This window comes from Thamnophis sirtalis, unplaced genomic scaffold, assembly GCF_051295495.1.
Source record: "Thamnophis sirtalis isolate CommonGarterSnake01/CBP01778 unplaced genomic scaffold, rThaSir2_p1.2 scaffold_1, whole genome shotgun sequence".
Taxonomy (NCBI): Eukaryota; Metazoa; Chordata; class Lepidosauria; order Squamata; family Natricidae; genus Thamnophis; species Thamnophis sirtalis.
In genome coordinates, this window is record NW_028261381.1 from 64,664,788 (window position 1) to 64,688,547 (window position 23,760).

The following is a 23,760-nucleotide window of genomic DNA, read 5'->3' on the forward strand; positions in this document are numbered from 1 at the left end:
CATGCATTTTGATAGAGTTCTGGAAATGTCAAAAGCTTGCATGTTCGATTGATAACTATGATTTAGTAGTCTAAGCAAATTGATCCATTTAGATGAACCTAACTACCATACTATAATTCTTTATGATAACACCTGAAAATGTTAACTTGTGATTCTGGAGTTTTGGATCAAAATCTGGAAAAAGGCAGATGTGACATAATGTTCTAAGTCCTGTTTGTTGTGTACATGCTTGGTAGATACAAAAGCAGTGGGGCTTGATTGTGCCATTAAGTCCACAGTCCTGCTGATACCAATCATCTAATTGATAACGCTAGTCCAAATGTCAGGTAATATAGCAAATGTATTTATACCGCATTGTATAAATCTATGTTTTATGATGTATGCTGCTCAGAGTGACTTGCTGGGATGAGCGAATGTAGAAATCAAATCATACCATATCAATCAATCAATCAAATCATTGCTGAAGTCACATGGTAAAAGCTAAACTATTTTTGGAAAAGGTGTGCTTTAAGAAATTTATTTCATTTATTTATTAAATTTGTTTGCTGCCTATCTTATTTCAAAGTGATTCTGGGCATCTTACAGCATGATTTTTTAAAAAAACCATCAAATATAAATATACACTCAATAAAATCACAACACAAGATGGAGAAGGAGGCAGTTGAATGCACTGGGGGGGGAGGGGGGATTAGGGCTCTTACTTAATTCACCAGCTACAGTTTGAAACTCCCCCACAGGGGGAGGCCCCAAGCCATCTGGTAGAACCAGGTCATAAGGCTCTTATGGAAAGTCAGAAAGGTAGGAGCCAATCTCACCTCAGGAGGTAAAATATTCCAAAGGGCAGGAACCATGGCAGAGATAACTCTTCTTCTAGGCTCTGCTTGCTGAAATTCCTTGATTGATAGGATCTGCAGTGTGTCCCCTCTGCCATACTACGCCCCCTCTGGGGTGAATGGGACAGGCCAGTCCCATTGGGGTGAGATGGTTCCTCAAGTAACCTAGACCTATGCCATGTAGGTAAAGGTAATAACTAACACATTGAATTGCACTCAGGAGCAAACCAGCAACCAGTGCAGCTTGTGAACAGTGATATAACATAGGCCACTTTAGGGTCCTTAAGAATTGCCTGCATTGCTGCATTCTGCTCCAGCTGTAGCTTCTGAATGCTCTTCAAGAGTAACCCCATGTAGAGTGCATTGCAGTGGTCCAAATGTGCAATGACTAGGGCTTTCATGACAGAGTGCATTCAGGAAAGGCTGCAACTGGTGCACAAGACAAAGTTGTGCACAGGCTCTCCTAGCTGTGACTGCCACCTGCTCTTCAAGCAGGAATTGCTAGTCCGGGAGAAAGCCCAAGTTGCAGACCAGGTCTTTCTTGGGTAGTGCTACCCCATCCAGAATTAAAGATGTTGAAGTCCAAGATCAAGAAAAACATTCAGATGCAATTTTCTTTGTTTTGATTTAATGCAGATTTAATACAAATTGTTAGATCAATATAAAAATACATTGTGCTTTCATTTTTCTTTAATTTTTGTTAGACTTTGGATAACTTATATGAAATTTCAGCTCTTTTCTCAACTGCTCAAAACACTAACAACATTCAATATCATTTTTCACAGAGAAATGTAAGTATGGCTTTAAAATGAAGGAAGTTACATTTATGTCATTTTTAGTTCAACAATATTATCTTGCTTAGCATTATGCTAACAGCATCCTTTACTTCCCTGTTCCGCAGACTGTAGATGAGTGGATTAAGTGAGGAGATGACAAGAGTATAAAAGACTGATAGAATTGTCTTTATCCAATGAGAAATTGGAGCCTAGTCGTACATACATGAAGATGACGGTTCCAAAGAAAATGATTATAGTGGTGAGGTGGGAGGCACAATGGAGAAGGCTTTGTATCTTCTCTGGGCTTTGGGTGTAAAGAGCTTCAGAATCTGGGACTTTAACATCTTTAATTCTGAATGGGGTTGCACTATACTTGCTCCTCCCAATACGCATCCTGTTCCTTCCCTTCATGGCAATGTTAAACCAATTTTAGAATAAATATTTATTGTTTAAATGTTTGGATATTATCTTGTTTTTAAGATTATCAATTGCTTAGAATCTCCTTTAGGTGAAATGGGTCACATATAAGTTTAAATCAATCAATCAATCAATCAATCAATCAATCAATCAATCAATCATTATGGAGGATTGTTTCTAAGTAAACATGAAAATATAGCTCCTGATGTGGAAAACTGAATCCTCCATTATTAGTTGGTAATTGTATTTTATGTAAAGATATTCTTGGAATCAGAGAAGCACATGGAATAACTATGAAACCTATTTAAATAGATTATTTTCACCTGTATTATTCTTCCTTGCAGCTCACCTCTTTTCTTCTTGAAGATTAAAAAAAAGTTCAGAAGGATAATTTTGAGGTAAAGAAAATGGAGCGAGGATGGAGAACAGAGAGAAAGAAACATTCTTTTTCTGCCTGCATTTAGGAGAGCCTTAGTTTGAAAAAAGCTCCCAGGTCAACTTTTTAATATTAACATATATTGCTAGTGGCCATCTGTTGTGTTTTTAATCAACAACAGTTTTTGCTTTCTCCATCAAATTTTTAATTCAAAGAACATGAAAAAGATAACATTCTTCCTTGTAATTAAGATTATTTTGTGTATTATTTTCCTTTTTTCATTATAAGGTATTTTGAAGGAATGTTGCTAAAATTGATTGAAGTACTTAAACTAACGGTGATTAAACAAAACTGAACATACATGTTGCCCTTTGCCATTAACTGACATAGATATTCTATCAGTTTCATCCACTTCAGTGCCAATAAAATAGTAAGGAATTTCACATCTGAATTACCTGGAAATATACATTGCATCTAAACTTTGTTTTATAATCAAATGGTTGACTTTGACACACTCTTCTTTAGTTTAATGTTCCTGTCAATACTGTACATCCATTTCCACACGAAAAGCATTCAAACATAATGTGTTTGTTTTGATTAATAAAAAAGGAATTATCCCTCTTTTTAGGTCAGCATGAAAATGCATTGTCTTTTCCTTTTAGCCTTTGTATGACTTATTTGAAACTTATTTTCTCACCTCCCTAAATTGTTACCAAACATTCAATAGGAGAAATGCAACTATATGGCTTTCTTTTTTGAATTGAAACATTTCACATTTATACCATTTTTAGTTCAACAATATTATCTTGTCTAGCATTCTGCTAAAAGCATCCTTTACTTCCCTGTTCCGCAGACTGTAGATGAGTGGATTAAGTGAGGAGATGACAAGAGTATAAAAGATAGATATGATTTTGTCTTTATCCAATGAGAAATTGGAGCCAGGTCGAATATACATGAAGATGATGGTTCCAAAGAAAATAGTCACAGTGGTCAGATGGGAGGCACAGGTGGAGAAGGCTTTGTATCTTCCCTGGGCAGAGCTGATCTTCAAGATGGCAATAACAATGGCAATGTAGGAGATCAAAACAGTCAGAAAAGTTGTCAGTGCAATTGTAGTGGATATAACAAAATGCACAAAGTGAGCAATGTGTGTATCTGAACAGGACAATTGAAGCATTGAAGGAACATCACAGAAGAAATGATTAATTGTATTTGAACTGCAAAAATTCAAAGTAAAAATAATTATGGTCTGCACTATTGAACTTGCAAAGCCACAAGTATAGGCACCTATGACTAAGAGGGTGCAAAGCTTCTTTGACATGATCACAAAATACAACAATGGGTTGCAGATTGCTGTGAAGCGATCATATGCCATCACAGCCAGAAGGCAACCTTCAGTGGTCACAAAGATGGCAAAAAAGAAGAATTGTGTAGTGCATCCTGTGAAGGAAATGGTCAAATGTTTTACCACAAATGTTGTCAACAATCGTGGGGCAATAGTAGTAGAAAGACTAATATCTATAATGGAGAGATTTCTAAGAAAAAAGTACATGGGGGTGTGAAGCCTAGCATCAAATTTTGTTACAATGATTATCCCAATGTTTCCCACAAGTGTGATGAGATAGATGAGCAGAAACAAGATGAAGAGGGGAATCTGAAGCTCTGGGTGATCCATGAATCCAACAAGGATGAACTCAGTCACTTTGGTTTGATTTGTCTGCATTGTTTATTCCCCTCTGATAGAATAAAAAGAGAGGGAAAGCCTTATAGCAATACAACTGTTGGATTGTTTGAGAATGCCCAAGGGAGAGACTTTGAAAACCCCAGGCTAAATGGAACAGTGTGCTTGATAGTTATGCTCTTTTTAAAGTACAATGTTGAATTGGAGATTGTACACACCAATACATAGCACTGCTGTGACAATTAGCAAAGTATGGATTCATACCTACCATCATCTCCTTGCATATTGGCTACTCTGTACAGATATATATTGAACACACATCTGAAATTAATTCTAATTTATGAACTATAATATTTACATTTGCAGTTGGTTTTTAGAGCATTTCAAAGTAGCTGATCAGAAGAGTTCCATTTAGTATTTCTTTTTCCAAGTAGAAGTACTCTTAAGTGGAATGCCAAACATATAACTAAATCTTCATTTTAGATAAACTGGCTTTATAAATTGCAAGACACTGATTAAATCATGCAATATAATATTCCACTGGCAAGAAAATTCATAGGCGAGGTTGTGCTGACTGGAATTGACCAATTGTGTATTTGTTGTCCTTCTGAAAATAAATATATTTGCTATATCATAAATAATATAAATTGAGTGAGGAAAGTAACCATTTCCATCAATGCACAAATAAGGAGATGTCCCACTATAGTCTCTACTAATAAGCTGGAAGAAAGAAGGCACCAACTGTTGACTCATGAACTTCATTCTGCATTTCTGCATCTCATGTGTTATAAAAGATTTAATTTTCACAAAGCATCATGAAGTAGCTTTTAGAGTTTGGGTAAAAGAAAATTCTAAGTAAAACAAAGATCAATATTTTATATCAGAACTTTTGAGTATTCCTACATCTGTCTGCAAAAATATAATAATGATGAGGAGTAGAAGATGGTGGTGTAGGAGAAAGAGGAAGAAGAATATAAGAACTTTTAACAATACATTTGTATAATTAAAAGTGTTAATTAAAGAACTTACCAGATTAGAAGTCAAGATTCATTGCCAAAGTTGAAAGATGAAACATTGGGATACAATTGCTCATTTTATACTTGGTTTACCATCAGTTCAAAACCAAGCCCATGAAACTCTCTGTTGAAGTAATTAACATATCATTAAAATATTCAATGCAATTCTTGGCAAAATACACCTGAGGTCCTACTGGGAATTCATATTATCCACTGTATAGTTGCTGTACATAATTAGTTCACACTTCCATCGCAACGCACTTAGAAACATCATTTTGTAGATTAATCAAATGTATTTATAAGATTAACTTGCCAAAAGAGGAATGTTCAGATTAAATCAATCATACTCTGAAAGCCAGAGCAGTAAAGCCTAACCAACAACACCAAGTAGTGACGATACCTGTTTTAAAATCAAGTAGAACTGACAGTTCCACATTTCATTTCAGACAAAGCATATCCAAACATGAATTGGCAACATGGTTTTTTTTTGTCTTTCTTCCAAATATTCCTACTAAGTGTTTTTTTATTCCAGCATATTTCCTTTGGCCCTCCTAGCAAAAGCTATGGATTCATAGTTGTGAATGAACATTGTTGTATTAGTTGGGCACAAAGTCAGTGCTGGGGCCTTTAGGAGTTTACTTCCTGCTTCCTTTTGAAACTTTCTTCTTGGATTAATGTTCATTTCCAGACCAGAAGCGGGAGATCAGCTAGCAGGACAATTCATCAACATTAGAGATGTGTATTATATTTTGACAGGTACTAGTCAATAAGATACTGAATTGCTGTGAAATCCTGTAGCCTAGGTATTGTAAATGTTTGTGTTGTGAGGGAAAGAGACGCAGGAGCCATGGAATCAGAGAGTAAGATGTTTATTAGTAGGTGACAAGCGATTCGAACTTTCCCTGAACGGTCAGGGTATTTATACTAGCACTCAGACCAACTGTCAAAATGACCAGCCAATCAGGTCGCAGCTGGTATTTGCATATTCAATATGCAACACTCCTTCCCCCCAGTTCTAAAGACCAAATGACCAGCCAATCAGGCCGCAGCTGGTATTTGCATATTCAAACTCTCTCCTTCCCCCCAGTTCTGCGCATGCGTCGTTGTTGCTGGATTGCTGCTGAGTCCTACGAAGCGAAAATTGGGAACCAGGATAGAAATCAGGTCCTTTGAGGTCTTTGCGGCGGGGGAAGCTCTTGTTGGGTTTTAGGGAGGCTCTCGTTGGGTTTTAGAGTCTCGGACGGCTCTCGCTGGGTCGAGAGGCAAGCGGTGGCCGCGTAGAGAGAGCTTCAGTTGTCCTGGGCTCCTCGAGTGCTCTTTTTGAATAAGCGGCGCGGAACTAGGCTTTTGAACAGGCTAGCGGCGGAGCTGTAGACGGAGGCAAAACGGAGGCAAGTGGATTGCCCAGGTGTAGGGCGTGCTCATGGTGTAGAGGCGTGCGAGCGGCTTTAAAGTTAAGGCGGCCGAATCCAGAGAATAACTCAGGTCTGATAGTGTAACGAGGAGTGGCCAGAGGAGTAGGACAGTCTGGTGTATGTAGTGAGTGTGCTAGTGTTGGAGAGGCTGTGCGGTTGTGAGCGGGGATCGGTCGAGCGGCTGCTACCAGAGGCAGACTTCAGAGGCGCTAAAAGCGGTTACTGGTGGAAACTTCGGTTACTGATGAAAGCTTCGGGCTGCTCTTCAAATTTATGCAGGCTGAGCCCCTTCAAATTTAGGCAGGCTGAGAGAGCGTAGCCAGTACATGCTAGGTGGCAGCTTGGAGAACGAGGTGGTTTGTTGAATGCGGCGGTGTATGCTAGGTGGCAGCTTGGAGAACGAGGCAGTTTGTTGAACGTGTCGGTTGCCATGTAATGCTGAGAGTGCCATAGGAACATCTGGAGGCAGGCAGGCAGCGGCCCCATGCGCGGTTTAGCCGTTGTGGTCCATAGCTCGTCCCTGAGTAGCAGCGGCGGCTCCAGTCGAGGTTAAGCGTAGGAAGTCCGTCCCTCGGACGGATGGAGGCCGCGCCTGATTGCTTACTCAGGTTGGCTAAAACCGGAGGCCCACGGCGGTGGTTACTGCTGCTGACGCTTGCTGGCCAAGGCGGCAGCTCTGACAGGCCCTCAATGGAGGAAAGAACAAGAATTTTTTTTTCCTGCGTTCACATTGGCTGATGTTGTTCCCTCGCTTCTGTCTTAGGCTCTGCGGGAATCGCATATCCCATCCTCATCGCCAGTATTGTAAATGTTTGTGTTGTGAGGGAAAGAGACGCAGGAGCCATGGAATTAGAGAGTAAGATGTTTATTAGTAGGTGACAAGCGATTCGAACTTTCCCTGAACGGTCAGGGTATTTATACTAGCACTCAGACCAACTGTCAAAATGACCAGCCAATCAGGTCGCAGCTGGTATTTGCATATTCAATATGCAACACTAGGTATTTCCTAACTATATTTGCTTTTTCCAATTCTTGATCCAAATTGCAATTTTTATTGGAGAAAATGCTAAATATCTGAACAATTAACCAGCGGGACAGCTTTCCTTCAGAAGTTGCAGAGGCTTCATCACTGGAGGTTTTTAAGAAAAGGCTGGACAGCCACCTATCTGAAATGGTATAGGATCTCCTGCTTGAGCAGAGGGTTGGTCTAGAAAACCTCCAAGGTACTTTCCAGCTCTATCCTGATTGATTGATTGAAATAAGCATGAGATTCCCTTTATCTGTAGTCTTCTGGTCCTTTATCTGCTTATGATGAGAGCAGATCCTCACTGTTTTAGGAGGTTGTGAATTGGAGCCTTAAACATCTACAGTCTCTGCATGCTTTCATATAGGCTTTCCACTTTTAAAGTGATGTCCTTCAATCATAGCTGAATCATAGCTATAGTGGATAAATCATTGAATCATAGCTGTAGTGGATAAATGAGAACATTCAGCACTCTCTGTAGAGCCAAATGGGTCATCAGATTTTTAACAGCCCAACAGCATGAGGAAAAGGAGAGGAAGAAGAATCAGATTAATTTTAACCTCTTCAGACCTGTTTTGATGAAGATTCAATTGATTAAAATAAATAACATCTTTGTATTAAATGACTCCATCAGAGTTTTGCAGCACCCTCTTAATATTGCAAGCGTTGCTCTGACGATGTACACTTTTTGATGTAGACTACAAAAAAATAAATTGGGATCCCAGCCCACAGCCCATTTATCTTTTGTTTTTTTTCTTTTGTTGCTTTTAAAATAAAGAATAAATATAAATAAATATCTTCTAAGATAAAAATGCATATAGAAAGTACGTACAGGTACAAATTTAAAAGAAAATTTAAAAAGGAGGTGGAAAAAGTACAGGAAAGGAAAACATAAAATGTATCCATTCTTGTTCTCCTTGACCTCTCAGTCACCTTTGATAGCATTGACCATGATATCCTTTGGGGCTGGCTGAGGGCTTTGAAGCTGAGTGGCACAGACTTGTGCTGGCTTGGCTCTTTTTCCAAGAATGACCCCAGTTGGCGTTGATAGGGAATGAGAAGTCTTGTCCACAGCTACTACTATGTGGTGTGTTGAATGGACAGATACTCTCTATACTCTTTTAAAACATCTATATGAAGCCACTGGGTGAAACCATCCACCAATATGGGTGAGGTAAGCTGATGATACTCAGGTTTATATCTCCATCCTTGGTGACCCAAGTAATCATTTCACAGCCTTCTGGCAGTGCCCAGAAGTTGTAAAGGTTTTGGGGGTGGGGGTGGGGATAGGAGACTTCAGTGTAAGCCTGCTAAGACTGAGTGGCTTTGGGTATAAGTAACTTCAGGATCTGGAACTTCAATATCTTTAATTCAGGATAGGGTTGCACCGTCCCAGACAGATCCAGTTTGTACACTTGGTACACTCCTGGACTCTAAATTTCTGCTTGAAGAGAAGGGGGTAGTCATGGCTAAGAGAACCTTTGCAGTGTTATATACCAGTTGCTCTCCTTTCCAAATTGGAAGTCCCTGTTTTCAGTCACTCAAGCCACATTCATTTTATGCTTTTATGACTATTGCAACAGGATTCATATTCAACAATCCCTTGAAGATAGTTTGGAAGCCATAACTGTTGCAGAAGTTAGCCCTGTGGACAGTTCTTGGAGCCTCTAGAGTGGTCCATGTTATATTGCTGATTCACCAGCTGCACTGGTTGCCAGGTTATACCCGGTCTACCAGTTGCACAATTTAACAATTCAAATGGTTGATTATTAACTTTGAAGCCCTTCATGGCTTAGGTCCAGGTTATCCAGGAACTGCCTTACCCAATGGGAGTAACTCTGCCAACTGGCCTGGGGCTCCAATGGGAGTGTGTCATTCTGGATATGGTCAATGGACTAAGCCCAGGATGGTGAACCTATGGCAGGTGTGCCACAGGTGGCACATGGAGCCATTTGCCAGGGCACGCAAGGTGTTGCCCTGTCAGCTGGCAAGCACGCATGCGCATGCTGGCCAGCTGAATTCAGCCTTTTTAAAAGCCATTTTCACCCTCCTCAGGCTCCAAAGGCTTTATAGGAGCCTGGGGAGGTTGAAAAGAGCCCCCCCCTTGAGGCCTCAGGAGGCTTCAGGAGCTTCCCTGAAGCCTCTGGGGCACAAAAAAACAGCCCTATGGGTGAATCAGAAGTTCAGGAATGGACTTCCAGTTTCCTTGTAGGGTCAGTTTAAGCCCTCCGGAGGCTTCAGGGAGCTTCAGGACATAACTTCTGGTTTGCTTGTAGGGTTCTTTTTAGTCCTCCGGAGGCTTCAGGGAAGCCTCCTTAAAGTCCCTGAAGCCTCCGGAGGACCTCCGGGGAGGGGCTGTTTTTGCCCTCCCCAGGCTCCTATAAAGCCTCTGGAACCTGAGGAGGGTGAAAAAAGCATGCAAAGATGGGGGTGGGAGCGCCTCTCATGCATGCATGTGCACTTGGGGGGTTTCACACATTGCATTATGGGTGTGGCACACCCGTGTATGACCCCCTCTGTGTCCCCCTTATGGCATGTGAGCCAAAAGGGGTTCGCCATTGCTGAACTAAGCTAAGATCCTATCTCTTCCCCATGTGCATCTTGTTTCCTTTTCCCGTCTTGTCAATGTTCATTCTTTTAAGGTTTTACCTTGTTTTTAATGATTTTAAGTTGCGTAGAGTCACCTTTAAGTGACACACACTTAAGCACATTAAGCAAAGTGCAGCATATGAGTTTAAATAAATAAATAAGTAAATAAAAGTAGAGGGCTATTTTCAAGCATGATAATATAATAGTATTTTTTGGATTATAAGACGCACCGGAGTATAAGACTGAAGGGGTAAATTTAAAAAAAGTTTTTGCACTCTGCAGGTCTCCCAAGGACTTTGCACGCCTCGTTTTTTGCAAAAAAGAAAAAAAAAGGGGGGGGAATGCAGAGCTTTCGGAGGCTCTTAGAGTGCTCCTGGTGGCTGGGGGAGCCATAAACAGCCCACGTTTTGCTCTTTTTTGCCCTCCCCAGCCCCCAGGAGCACTTTGCAAGCCTCCAAAACTCTCTGCACATCCATTTTTTCAAAGGGGGGGGGTTCAGTAGACCAAAAATGTTATATTCAGTGTATCAGACACACACAGATTTTCTCCCTCTTTTTTGAGGGAAAAAGGTACATCTTATACTCTGAAAAATATGGTAACTCCAGATATGGAAGCCTGATCATTATTAGTTGGTAATTGCATTTTATTAAAGATATTCTTAGAATCAAAGAAGCACATCTGGCAATCTATTGTGTTTTCAATCAACAACAGTTTTGTTTTCTCCATACAATTTTTTATTCAAAGACTCTTAAAATATTTTTCTGCTTTTAATTAATATTGTTTGGGAGCATTTCCTATTTTCATTATAAGGTATTTTGAAGAAATGTTTTAAAATTGACTGAAAAAGTCAAGTGGGAGTAATTAAACAAAAATGAAATATATGTTACACTCTATCAATTAATGGACATAGACATCAGTTTCATCCAGTTCACGGCCAATAAAATAATAAGAAATTTTACATCTGAATTACATGGAGCTGCAGATTCCATCTAAGCTTTGTTTTATGATCAATCATCGACTTTGGCAAACTCTTCTGTAGTTTAATGTTTCTGCCTATAATGTACATCCATTTACAGAGGAAGAAACATTCCAATATAATTTTGTTTTGATTAATAAAAACAATTATTCTTCTTATAGGTCAATTTAAAAATGCATTGTCCTTTCATTTATTCCTTTAATTTATTTAACATTGGGATAACCTATATGAAGTTTCAAGTCTTTTCTCACCTGCTCAAAATATTATCAACAGTATTTTTCTCAGAGAAATCCATACTTGGATTTCTTTTTATGACATGAAGTCACGTTTATACCATTTTTATTTCAACAATATTATCTTGTCTAGCATTCTGCTAAAAGCATCCTTTACTTCCTTGTTCCGCAGACTGTAGATGAGTGGATTAAGTGAGGAGATGACAAGAGTATAAAAGATGGATATGATTTTGTCTTTATCCAATAAGAAATTGGAGCCAGGTCGTATATACATGAAGATGATGGTTCCAAAGAAAATGGTCACAGTGGTGAGATGGGAGGCACAGATGGAGAAGGCTTTGTATCTTCCCTGGGCAGAGCTGATCTTCAGGATGGCAATAACAATGGCAATGTAGGAGATCAAAACAGCCAAAAAGGTTGTCAGTGCAATTGCAGTGGATAAAATAAAATGCACAATGCGAGTAATGTGTGTATCTGAACAGGACAACTGAAGCATGGGAGGAACATCACAGAAAAAATGATTAATTTTATTTGAGCTGCAGAAATTCAAGTTAAAAATAACTATAGTGTGCACCATTGAACTTGAAAAGCCACAAGTATAGGCACCTATGACTAAGAGGATGCAAAGCTTCTTTGACATGACAACAAAATACAGCAATGGGTTGCAGATTGCTATGAAGCGATCATATGCCATCACAGCCAGAAGGCAACCTTCAGTGGTCACAAAAATGACAAAAAAGAAGAATTGTGTGGTGCATCCTGTGAAGGAAATAGTCGAATGTTCTATTATAAATGTTGCTAACAATTTAGGGGCAATGGTAGTAGAAAGGCCAAGATCTATAACAGAGAGATTTCTAAGAAAAAAGTACATGGGTGTGTGAAGCCTAGCATCAATTTTTGTTACAATGATTATCCCAATGTTTCCCACCAGAGTGATGAGATAGATGAGCAGAAAGAAAACGAAGAGGGGGATCTGAAGCTCTGGGTGGTCCATGAATCCAACAAGGATGAACTCAGTCACAGTGGTTTGATTTGTCTGCATTGTTTATTTCCCTCTGATTGAATAAAAAAAGGCAAAACTTATGGCAGTATGACTGTTGGATTGTTTAGAATGCCCAAGGGAAAGAAAACCCAAAATTATAAAGGAAGAGTTTGCTTGGGATGCATGAGTGCTCACAGTTGTATTATTATGGGCTCTTGATAAATATGCCATTTTTAAAATACAATGTTGTATTGGAGACTGAACGCCATTATGTAGGACTGCAGTGTCATTTACCAAAGAATAGGTTCATACCTACCATCATCTCCTTGCATATTCCAAGTAGCAGGTCTCTCTGCAAAAGAATATAGAGTTCCTGCTAAAATGTGCTCTACATTACAATCTAGAAAGAGTTGCATTACACTACAATCTGCAAAGAAGCTCAGAGTGATCAATCAGTTGAACTGTATGGATGTGTAATTCTCACCCACAGTCCTCAGCAAGAAATTAAATCCATCTTGGCAGGAAATATTCTGTGGAACAATCATTGGTGTCTATTGCCTACTATGCATCAATATTTATTGAACTTGCATCTGAAATAAATTCATAATCTTTACATTTACAGTAGGTTTTGGAGCACTTCAAAGTGATTACCATATCTACAGCCCTGTCCTGCAGGAGTGATCTATGTACTATTTCTTTTTCCAAGTAGAAATACACTTAAGCTAAACATAGAAGAAGAAAAAGACAAATTATTTTAACATCACATTACTTGAGTATTATGCAAAAATATGATAGTGATGAGGAAAATGTAAGCATTTAGCAGTATATTTGCTTAATTGAAGAACTTACCAGCTTAGAATCAAGATTTCATTTTCAAAGATGAAAGATGAAACCTTGGGATAGAACGGCTCATTTTATATTGTGTTTACCATCAGTTAAAAACCAAACCCACGAAGCTTTAAGTTGGAGTAATTAACATATCATTAAAATGTTCAATATGATTCTTGGCACTGTGTAGCTGAGGACATGTTGGGAATTCATATTTCCACTGTATAGCTGCTGTGCATAATTAATTCACATTGCAAATTACAAAGAAACTTCATCATGGGGTTTGATCACTTTTATTTGAAACATTAACTGGCAAATTGAGGGATATGAAGATTAAAGGACCTCAATCATACTATGAAAGCACAAATAATGAAGCGAAACCAACAAGTAGTGACAATACCTGTTTTTAAATCATGAAGAATTGACAATCCAACTTCATATGTTAGGCATTGTCTATCCAAATGTGGATTGGCAACATGAGGCTTTTGTCTTCCTTCCAAATATTCCTAATCATTATTTTTCTTCTGGGCATATAGTTACATTTCCACATACAGTATAGTCATGCAGTACAATTATTATTCCAGCACATATATACGGTATGTCTAATACATTGATATAAGTATCATGTTTTCTTTCTTTCTTTTTTAACCTGCTGTATTTTGAATAAATGGATACAATATTGCATTACGTTTCTCCATACAAAGTCTATATCATAGGCAAACTGCCAATAGTTGGCCAGTGCAATCAGGTCATCCTCATACAATTAGTAAGGGCACAGAGAATCCATTTACATTGTTCAATTGTCAAATTTTCATGCATCAGACATGTAACTCACAATGATATTTTCTGAAAATGTTAACTTTTGTCACAGAATCACATTTATATAATCCACTACTTTCTCCTCAAACTTTGTAAGTATGTGGTGTGGCCTGCCAGGAGCCAGGAGACAGGAGCCAGGAGCCAGGAGCCAGGAGCCAGCAGCCAGCAGCCAGCAGCCAGCAGCCAGCAGCCAGCAGCCGATTCGGACAGTGAGGAGGTTGGGGAGGAACATGGGCCAGTCCTGGAGTCTGGGGAAAGGCTCTGACGAGTGCTCTGCATTGGAGGTAGAGATTGGGTCACGGCTGTTGACATTATCAGCTGCCTTCGGAGTTAGACATCAGTGAGGCAGATGAACAGCTGGAGCCTGTTCCCAGTGTGTGCATCCACAGAGTTGCCAGACGAAGGGAACAGCTAAGGAACAAGGGTCAACTTGGGAGTAAAGTCACAGGTAGACAGTGAATTGCCCCTCCCATAGGGAATAAAAGAGGAGCAAAAGGGGAGGAGTGTTTGAAGGAGACAAGTAGTTCATTCCTGCATTCTTGCCAAGTATTGCGGTGTTTGGAAGATATCGGCTGGCCACTCTCCAAGCCTGATAAATGTCGGTAATTGTGAACTATCTTGAAATACTGTGGGCTGGGTCTTTGCTGGAGAGGAATTCACTGTAAATTAAATAAAATGGATTTATTGGGATGAGGACTCGGCTTCAGGGAAGCCTAGGTCAGAACAGTATGGGACATTGTAGGAACATATGTTTTTAAATAGTAGCATCCTTATCATTACATCTCCAACATAATACTGTTTTTGGCAGTCCTTTTCTACATAAACACAATGGAGTCCAATAAATTCTAAATATTATTTTCTGTTGTATAAATCATAATTTATGCTCTGTTGACACTCTTGCTATAGAAGTCAAGACACTCTTTCATTGTCTGGAATCTAGACATTGTAGGAACCTCTAATTTCTTATTCCACCCATTTCTTAGCATCAGCATATCAAACTGATTTATTGATAACAAATAGCTACAGAAAAATCAGTAGTACATTTTTAGTACATTAAAGAAATTAAGCAATTCTAATGTCTCAGATGTCTTTGAAGCTGAAAATGCTGCTTATCAATGTTGTTAAGAAAAGTTGTAATTTTAAATATTCTCTTTAGGTTATATCCGATAGATGAATTTTACCTCTTAACCTAGAATATGTTAGAAAATCATCATTTATCAGTTGATCCAAAGCTATTTTCCTCCAAATTTTCCAAATCACCATTTTCTTGCATCTTTTAATTTGGCTTTCTCCATAAAATCAATTTGATATGGGAAAAGTGGTTTAATTTTTGTGTTAGACATTCTATTCCATAACTTTCTAACTGACATAATTGTTTCCAGAGCTATTCAGAAATTTAGTATGTTTATTTGCTAATCAAGGTTGTCCAAGTCAGAAAATTAACAACAGATATTGGCTTCCAATATTTAATGCTTCACCATAAATGTAGTCCTCAACTTATGATTGATCATTGAACAACCATATTCTATCATGACAGTCTTGGAACAGATGTTCTATAATCCATAAAGCACTTCTAGCTGTTGTAAATGTTGTGATACCCCGCCCCCACAATCAAATGACCACATTTTGTGTGCTTGACAAACTGGTTTCCAAGTACCCTGCAGTCATGTGATCACCATTTGCAATCTTCTCTGCCAGCTTCCCCAGAAAGTCAATGGGGAAGCTGACAGAGAGGATTTCAAGTGGAGGGGACATTGTTCTCCCCTCCATGCAGGGAAGAAAAATTCTGCCACGTGCTGGAACAATGAACTTCAAATTATGTGAAAATGCTAGCAAATGCCAGCATTCTGAACCTTTCCCTCAGGAAGAGAAATGCCATGGCATGCTGCGGAAGTCAACCTGAAATCTGGTGAAAACCTAATGAACATCATTGTTCTTGAGATTGTTCTTCCTGGTGGGTGGAGAGAAGGCCTGGGACTCCTGTCTGTAATGGGAGGGCTGGGCCCTCTCCATGGTGCTCTGATTAAAAATTGCAACAGAAGAGCTGGGATTGTAATCATTGAGTGAAGTGGTCAGATGGTATCTTGTTTAATGACTGCTTTGTTCAACAACCAAGAATCTGGGCTGAATTGTGGTTATAAGTGCAGGACTACCTTAGATAATCATGATGATATAGCTCCATATATAGTTACATATTACTGAGTCATATCCATGGAAATATACACACTAAATGGATTTGGTACAAACATGGAATTAATATTTTTAAATATAATCAAATTTCATCTCCAGGCATCAATTCCAGTTTGGACTAATTAATAGACTATTTTACTTAAGGCATCTATTATTTGCAACAATATTGAAATAGTAGTGTTAGTTTCAGAAATAAATAGAAGAACGTTAGCTACAAATACGGGAAACTGATTTGTGTTCAACTGAATTACAAACTATTCTGTAGGCCTCCCTATGGTTTGTAATAAAACAAAACAGGGTTTCCACATAGATATTAAAAAGCAAGGGCAAAAGTGCACACCATTATCTAATTCTTCCAAATAGTGGGAATATAGGAGAAAACACACCATAAATATCTTAATTCATTCTATGAATTCCAAAGGAAATCCAAATATTTTTAGTGCAGCAAACATGTATTTTTGTGAATTTTGTCAAAGGTTTTTTCAGCATCTCATAAGATTACAAGATCCTTATTTTTATGTTTATTCAAATCTATTAGACCTTAAACTAATTTGACTGCTGGTTGTCTAGTTTAAAAACCCTATTTGATTGTTCTTAATAACAAATGAAATGACTTGCTGTCATACTAATGCTGTTGTTAAAATCTTTGTATCAACATTAATCAATGAAATTTAATGATAATCAGCACACTGGATATGCTTTTATTTGCTTTTCATATAAATCTATTATAAGTGTGATTAAATGACACTCATAAAGTTGCCTTTTCAAATAAATATTCATAGAATCTTGACATATTTGGGGCATCAAAAGATCTATATATGTTTTATACCACTCAATAAGGAATCTGTTTAATCTTGGTATTTTACTACTTGCCATTTAAAAAGTTATTTGGATAGTGGAACAAATAAAAATGGACTTGTATTTCATCTAAATGTGGTATATTAATTTTATTTTAAAAGCCTCTGTATCATTCATTCAGTAATTCTCTGGTTTACTATATAATTCTGAATAAAATTGAAAAAAATGAGAGTTTATATCCAGTGAAATTTTATAGATTTAATTTCTTTCACTTGTAATAATTGGAATTATTTTCTTTGTGATTTTTAATCAAAACGATGTCAGATGTGTTATTGTGATCCACGCCCTGCTGGTTTTATAGGTGTCAATTACATACAAACACTGGGGTTTTGGACTTAGACTTAGATGGTCAGTTTACCATGTTGTAAAATTGACTGAAACAGTTTTGTTAGGTAAGCTCCCCGTTGGGAGAGTGAGTACGTTCAGCGAAGCGTTGTGAGAGTTGTGTTGGAGAACACACAAACCAGCATACAGAGACACTGCAGTTTAAATAGGCTTTTACTTTTGTGGAAATAGAGGTATCAGAGTCCATCAAACAGTCCAAGTCATACACGGATAAGACAGTCATCAATGTCTTTCAGTTAAGGGATAATCCAAATAACATAGTCCAGTATCATATAATCAGTCCAGTACACAAAGTTTGCTAGCAGTTGCAAAACTTACAATAGTTCACGGCACTTCCAGCTTCCAAAAACACTCAGATCAGATCAGCCCAGCATCTAACGAAACAAAGAGCTAACAGTCGTTCTGACTCCCTCTTATGTCCGATTGGGGAAAACAGCAGCCAATCACATTTTACAGTATGATTTAAAGAAACAGGTACAACATTGTTACATGTTTATATATTGCCAACCCAACTGTTAGATTATTCCTAACAAGTTTAACTGAGAGTAATTAAACAAAACCGAAGTACATGCTGCACTTTATCAATTAATTAGACATAGACGTTATATCAGTTTCATCCACCTCAGTGCCAATTAAACAAGGAATTTTACATTTGACTTACATGGAAATGCAGATTCCATTGAAACTTTGTCTTACAATTGGTTGACTTTGACACATTCTTCTGTCTATTCAAACCTTATTGTCAGAGTACAACATGTGTACAATGAGATTGGCTGAGCCTCCCTGTCTGTAGTATATTATACATTTACATCAGGGAAACATTTTCAGACATAATTTTATTTTTTTGATTAATAAAAAACAATTATTCTTCTTTTGGATCTGTGAAAAAACACATTGTCCTTAAAAAAAAATTGTTTTGGGTGCCTTAGCAATTTCCGCTCTTTTCTCACCTGCTCAAAATACTATCAAGCAGTCAATATCATTTTCCACAGAGAAATGCGAATATGGCTCTCTTTTTTAAATATGAAGGAAGCACTGTCTATTCTATTTTTATTTTAGCAATGTTATCTTGTCTAGTATTCTGCTAAATGCATGTTTCACTTCCCTGTTCCGCAGACTGTAGATGAGTGGATTAAGTGAGGAGATGATGAGAGTATAAAAGACTGATACAATTTTGTCTTTATTCAATGAGAAATTGGAGCCAGGTCCTACATACATGAAGATAATGGTTCCAAAGAAAATAGTCACAGTGGTCAGATGGGAAGCACAGGTGGAGAAGGCTTTGTATCTTCCCTGGGCAGAGCTGATCTTCAGGATGGCAATAACAATGGCAATGTAAGAGATCAAAACAGTCAGAAAAGTTGTCAGTGCAATTGTAGTGGATATAACAAAATGCACAAAGTGAACAATGTGTGTATCTGAACAGGACAATGGAAGAAGTGGAGGAACGTCACAGAAAAAATGATTAATAGTATTTGAGTTGCAGAAATTCAAGCTAAAAATAACTATGGTGTGGGCTGTTGAACTTACAAAGCCACAAGCATAGGCAGCTGTGACTAAAAGGATGCAAAGCTTTTTTGACATAACAACAAAATAGTGCAATGGGTAGCAGATTGCTATAAAGCGATCATATGCCATCACAGCCAGAAGGCAAGCTTCAGTAGTCACAAAGATGGCAAAAAATAAGAATTGTGCAGTGCATCCTGTGAAGGAGATGGTTGAATGTTCCATCACCAAGGTTGTCAACAATTTAGGAGCAATGGTGGTAGAAAGGCTAATATCAACAATGGAGAGATTTCTAAGAAAAAAGTACATTGGGGTGTAAAACCTAGTATCAATTTTTGTTAGAATGATTATCCCAATGTTTCCCACTAGTGTGATGAGATAGATGAGTAGAAAGAAGATGAAGAGGGGGATCCGAAGCTCTGGATGGTCCATGAATCCAACAAGGATGAACTCAGTCACAGTAGTTTGATTTGTCTGCATTGTTTATTTCCCTCTGATTGAATAAAAAAGAGGGAAAACCTTAGAGCAGTATGATTATTGTTGGATTGTCTGACAATGCCCAAGGGCATTTTCTAAGAAAACTCTAAACTAAAAAGGAACAATTTCCTTGGGATACATGAGTGCTCATTGTGTATTATGGGGTCCTAATAAATAAGATTTTTTGAAAATACAATACTCTATTGGAGAGCATGCACACCGTTACATAGACCTGCAATGTTAATTGGCAAAAATGGATTCATACCTACCATCATCTTGCAAATTCCAGCATGGATTTATCTCTGTGAAAGAATGTAGGATGCTAAAATATATTTTCTATTGCATTCTGGTACTCTCCAACGAAGGTCAGAGTGATTCATCAGTTGAAATGTGTGGATTTATTTACAGAATGCAGAATAGAAGATTTGGAAGTGCCTTAGAAGTCTTCTAGTCCAATCCACTGCTTGAGGAGAAAATTCTGTACCATTACAGACAAATGGTTGTCCAAACTCTTCTTGAAAACCTCCAGTGATGGAGCACACACAACATCTTGAGGCAAGCCTCTGATTAATTCTTTTAATTGTCAAGAAATTTCTCCTTAGTTCTAGGTTAGATCCTTCTCTAATTATCTTCCACCCATTACTTCTTGCCCTGCTCTTAGATGTTCTGGACAATAAGTTGACCCCCTCTTCTCTGTGACAGCCCCTCAGATATTGGAATATTGCTGTCATGTCACACCCTATACTCCTTTCTTCATTAACCTACAGTCTAGACATACTCAGTTCCTGCAAACATTGTATGTTTTAGTCTCCAGTCCCCTAATCATCTTTGTTTATCTGCTTTGCATTCTTACTAGAGTCTCAACATCTTTTCTTAGATTATGGTGACCAAAACTGGACAAAATTGTTTCCTATAGTCCTCAGCAAGAAGTGTAATCAACTTTGGCAGGATGTATTCTGTGGAACAATAATCAGCATCTACTATGCAATCAATATTTATCAAACTGCAATCTGAAATTAATTCCTGTTCGTGACATATAATCATTACATTTACAATTCATTTTAGGGCATTTGAAGGTAGCTAAACAAATTACAGTAAAGCCCTTTCCTGCAGCAGAGATCCATCTAATAGTTTGTTTCCAAGTATAAATACTTCTAAGTGAATGCAATATAAAGTACTACTCATACTGTTGACTCATGAATTTCATTCTGCATTTCTGCATGTCATGGATACAAGCGATTTAATTTTCACAAAGCATCATGAAGAAGCTTTGGGTAACATAAATACATAACACACAGATCATTATTTTTACATCAGAACATTTGAATATTCCTACATTTGTCTGCATAAATATAACTATGCATCAATATTTATTGAACTTGCATCTGAAATAAATTCATAATCTTTACATTTACAGTAGGTTTTGGAGCACTTCAAAGTGATTACCATATCTACAGCCCTGTCCTGCAGGAGTGATCTATGTACTATTTCTTTTTCCAAGTAGAAATACACTTAAGCTAAACATATATCTAAATCTGCAGTTCAGATTAACTGGATTTTAAAACTGGCAAGACGCTGGCAATATTCTATAATATATTACTCCGCTGAATACAAGATATCTTCATATTCATACGTGAAGTTGCAGTCACTTTATTTGAGTAGGTGTGTGTTTATGTTGTCCCTTTGAACATTCACAACTTTGCTATATCATAAATAATATAAATTGACTGAGGAAACACCCTAAGTAACTCTTTGGCTCAATGTACAAATATTAAGATATCCCACTATGGTTTCTATTAATAAGCTGGAAGAAAGAAGGAAATACTCTTGATGCATGAACTTCATTCTGCATTTCTGCATCTCATATATAATAAGAGATGTAATTTTCACAAAGCATCACAAAGTAGCTTTTGGAGTGTGTGTAACAAAAGCATTCTAAGAAAAAGACAAATTATTTTAACATCACATTACTTGAGTATTATGCAAAAATATGATACTGATGAGGAAAATGTAAGCATTTAGCAGTATATTTGCTTAATTGAAGAACTTACCAGCTTAGAATCAAGATTTCATTTCCAAAGATGAAAGATGAAACCTTGGGATAGAACGGCTCATTTTATATTGTGTTTACCATCAGTTAAAAACCAAACCCACGAAGCTTTAAGTTGGAGTAATTAACATATCATTAAAATGTTCAATACGATTCTTGGCACTGTGTAGCTGAGGACATGCTGGGAATTCATATTTCCACTGTATAGCTGCTGTGCATAATTAATTCACACTGCAAATTACAAAGAAACTTCATCATGGGGTTTGATCACTTTTATTTGAAACATTAACTGGCAAATTGAGGGATATGAAGATTAAAGGACCTGAATCATACTATGAAAGCACAAATAATGAAGCGAAACCAACAAGTAGTGACAATACCTGTTTTTAAATCATGAAGAATTGACAATCCAACTTCATATGTTAGGCATTGTCTATCCAAATGTGGATTGGCAACATGGGGCTTTTGTCTTCCTTCCAAATATTCCTAATCATTATTTTTCTTCTGGGCATATAGTTACATTTCCACATACAGTATAGTCATGCAGTACAATTATTATTCCAGCACATATACGGTATTTCTAAAACATTGATATAAGTATCATGTTTTCTTTCTTTCTGTTTTAACCTGCTGTATTTTGAATAAATGGATACAATATTACATTACGTTTCTCCATACAAAGTCTATATCATAGGCAAGCTGGCAATAGTTGGCCAGTGCAATCAGGTCATCCTCATACAATTAGTAAGGGCACAGAGAATCCATTTACATTGTTCAATTGTCAAATTTTCATGCATCAGACATGTAATTCACAATGATATTTTCTAAAAATGTTAACTTTTGTCACAGAATCACATTTATATAATCCACTACTTTCTCCTCAAATTTTGTAAGTAAGTGGTGTGGCCTGCCAGGAGCCAGGAGCCAGGAGCCAGGAGCCAGGAGCCAGGAGCCAGGAGCCAGGAGCCAGCAGCCAGGAGCCAGGAGCCAGCAGCCAGGAGCCAGCAGCCAACAGCCAGCAGCCAGCGGCCAGCAGCCGATTCGGACAGTGAGGAGGTTGGGGGGGGAACATGGGCCAGTCCTGGAGTCTGGGGAAAGGCTCTGATGAGTCCTCTGCATTGGAGGCAGAGATTGCGCCACAGCTGTTGATATTATCAGCTGCCTTCGGAGTTAGACATCAGTGAAGCAGATGAACAGCTGGAGCCTGTTCCCAGTGTGTGCATCCACAGAGTTGCCAGACGAAGGGAACAGCTAAGGAACAAGGGTCAACTTGGGAGTAAAGTCACAGGTGGACAGTGAATTGCCCCTCCCATAGGGAATAAAAGAGGAGCAGGGGAGGAGTGTTTGGAGGAGACAATTAGTTCATTCCTGCATTCTTGCCAAGTATTGCGGTGTTTGGAAGATATCGGCTGGCCACTCTCCAAGCCTGATAAATGTCGGTAATTGTGAACTATCTTGAAATACTGTGGGATTTTGCTGGAGAGGAATTCACTGTAAATTAAATAAAATGGATTTATTGGGATGAGGACTCGGCTTCAGGGAAGCCTAGGTCAGAACAGTATGGGACATTGTAGGAACATATGTTTTTAAATAGTAGCATCCTTATCATTACATCTCCAACATAATACTGTTTTTGGCAGTCCTTTTCTACATAAACACAATGGAGTCCAATAAATTCTAAATATTATTTTCTGTTGTATAAATCATAATTTATGCTTTGTTGACACTCTTGCTATAGAAGTCAAGACACTCTTTCATTGTCTGGAATCTAGACATTATAGGAACCTCTAATTTCTTATTCCACCTATTTCTTAGCATCAGCATATCAAACTGATTTATTGATAACAAATAGCTACAGAAAAATCAGTAGTACATTTTTAGTACATTAAAGAAATTAAGCAATTCTAATGTCTCAGATGTCTTTGAAGCTGAAAATGCTGCTTATCAATGTTGTTAAGAAAAGTTGTAATTTTAAATATTCTCTTTGTGTTATATCCGATAGATGAATTTTACCTCTTAACCTAGAATATGTTAGAAAATCATCATTTATCAGTTGATCCAAAGCTATTTTCCTCCAAATTTTCCAAATCACCATTTTCTTGCATCTTTTAATTTGGCTTTCTCCGTAAAATCAATTTGATATGGGAAAAGTGGTTTAATTTTTGTGTTAGACATTCTATTCCATAACTTTCTAACTGACATAATTGTTTCCAGAGCTATTCAGAAATTTAGTATGTTTATCTGCTAATCAAGGTTGTCCAAGTCAGAAAATTAACAACAGATATCAAGCAGTCAATAGCATTTTCCACAGAGAAATGCGAATATGGCTCTCTTTTTTAAATATGATGGAAGCACTGTTGATTCTATTT

The 23,760-nt window shown here is 37.8% G+C and overlaps 3 protein-coding genes across 3 annotated transcripts; all 3 read right to left on the bottom strand.

Annotated features, from left to right (window-relative positions):
- Window positions 1-3,189: 3,189 nt before the first annotated feature.
- Window positions 3,190-4,137, bottom strand: LOC106543804 (olfactory receptor 5AR1-like). Its single transcript, XM_014059882.2, has one exon. It carries the CDS (start codon window positions 4,123-4,125, stop codon window positions 3,190-3,192), a length of 936 nt encoding a protein of 311 aa, XP_013915357.2. The 5' UTR covers window positions 4,126-4,137.
- Window positions 4,138-11,442: 7,305 nt separating this feature from the next.
- Window positions 11,443-12,378, bottom strand: LOC148049456 (olfactory receptor 5AR1-like). Its single transcript, XM_087714779.1, has one exon. It carries the CDS (start codon window positions 12,376-12,378, stop codon window positions 11,443-11,445), a length of 936 nt encoding a protein of 311 aa, XP_087570905.1.
- Window positions 12,379-18,408: 6,030 nt separating this feature from the next.
- On the bottom strand, window positions 18,409-19,344 carry LOC106543794 (olfactory receptor 5AR1-like). The gene has a single exon (XM_014059873.2). It carries the CDS (start codon window positions 19,342-19,344, stop codon window positions 18,409-18,411), a length of 936 nt encoding a protein of 311 aa, XP_013915348.2.
- Window positions 19,345-23,760: the final 4,416 nt, after the last annotated feature.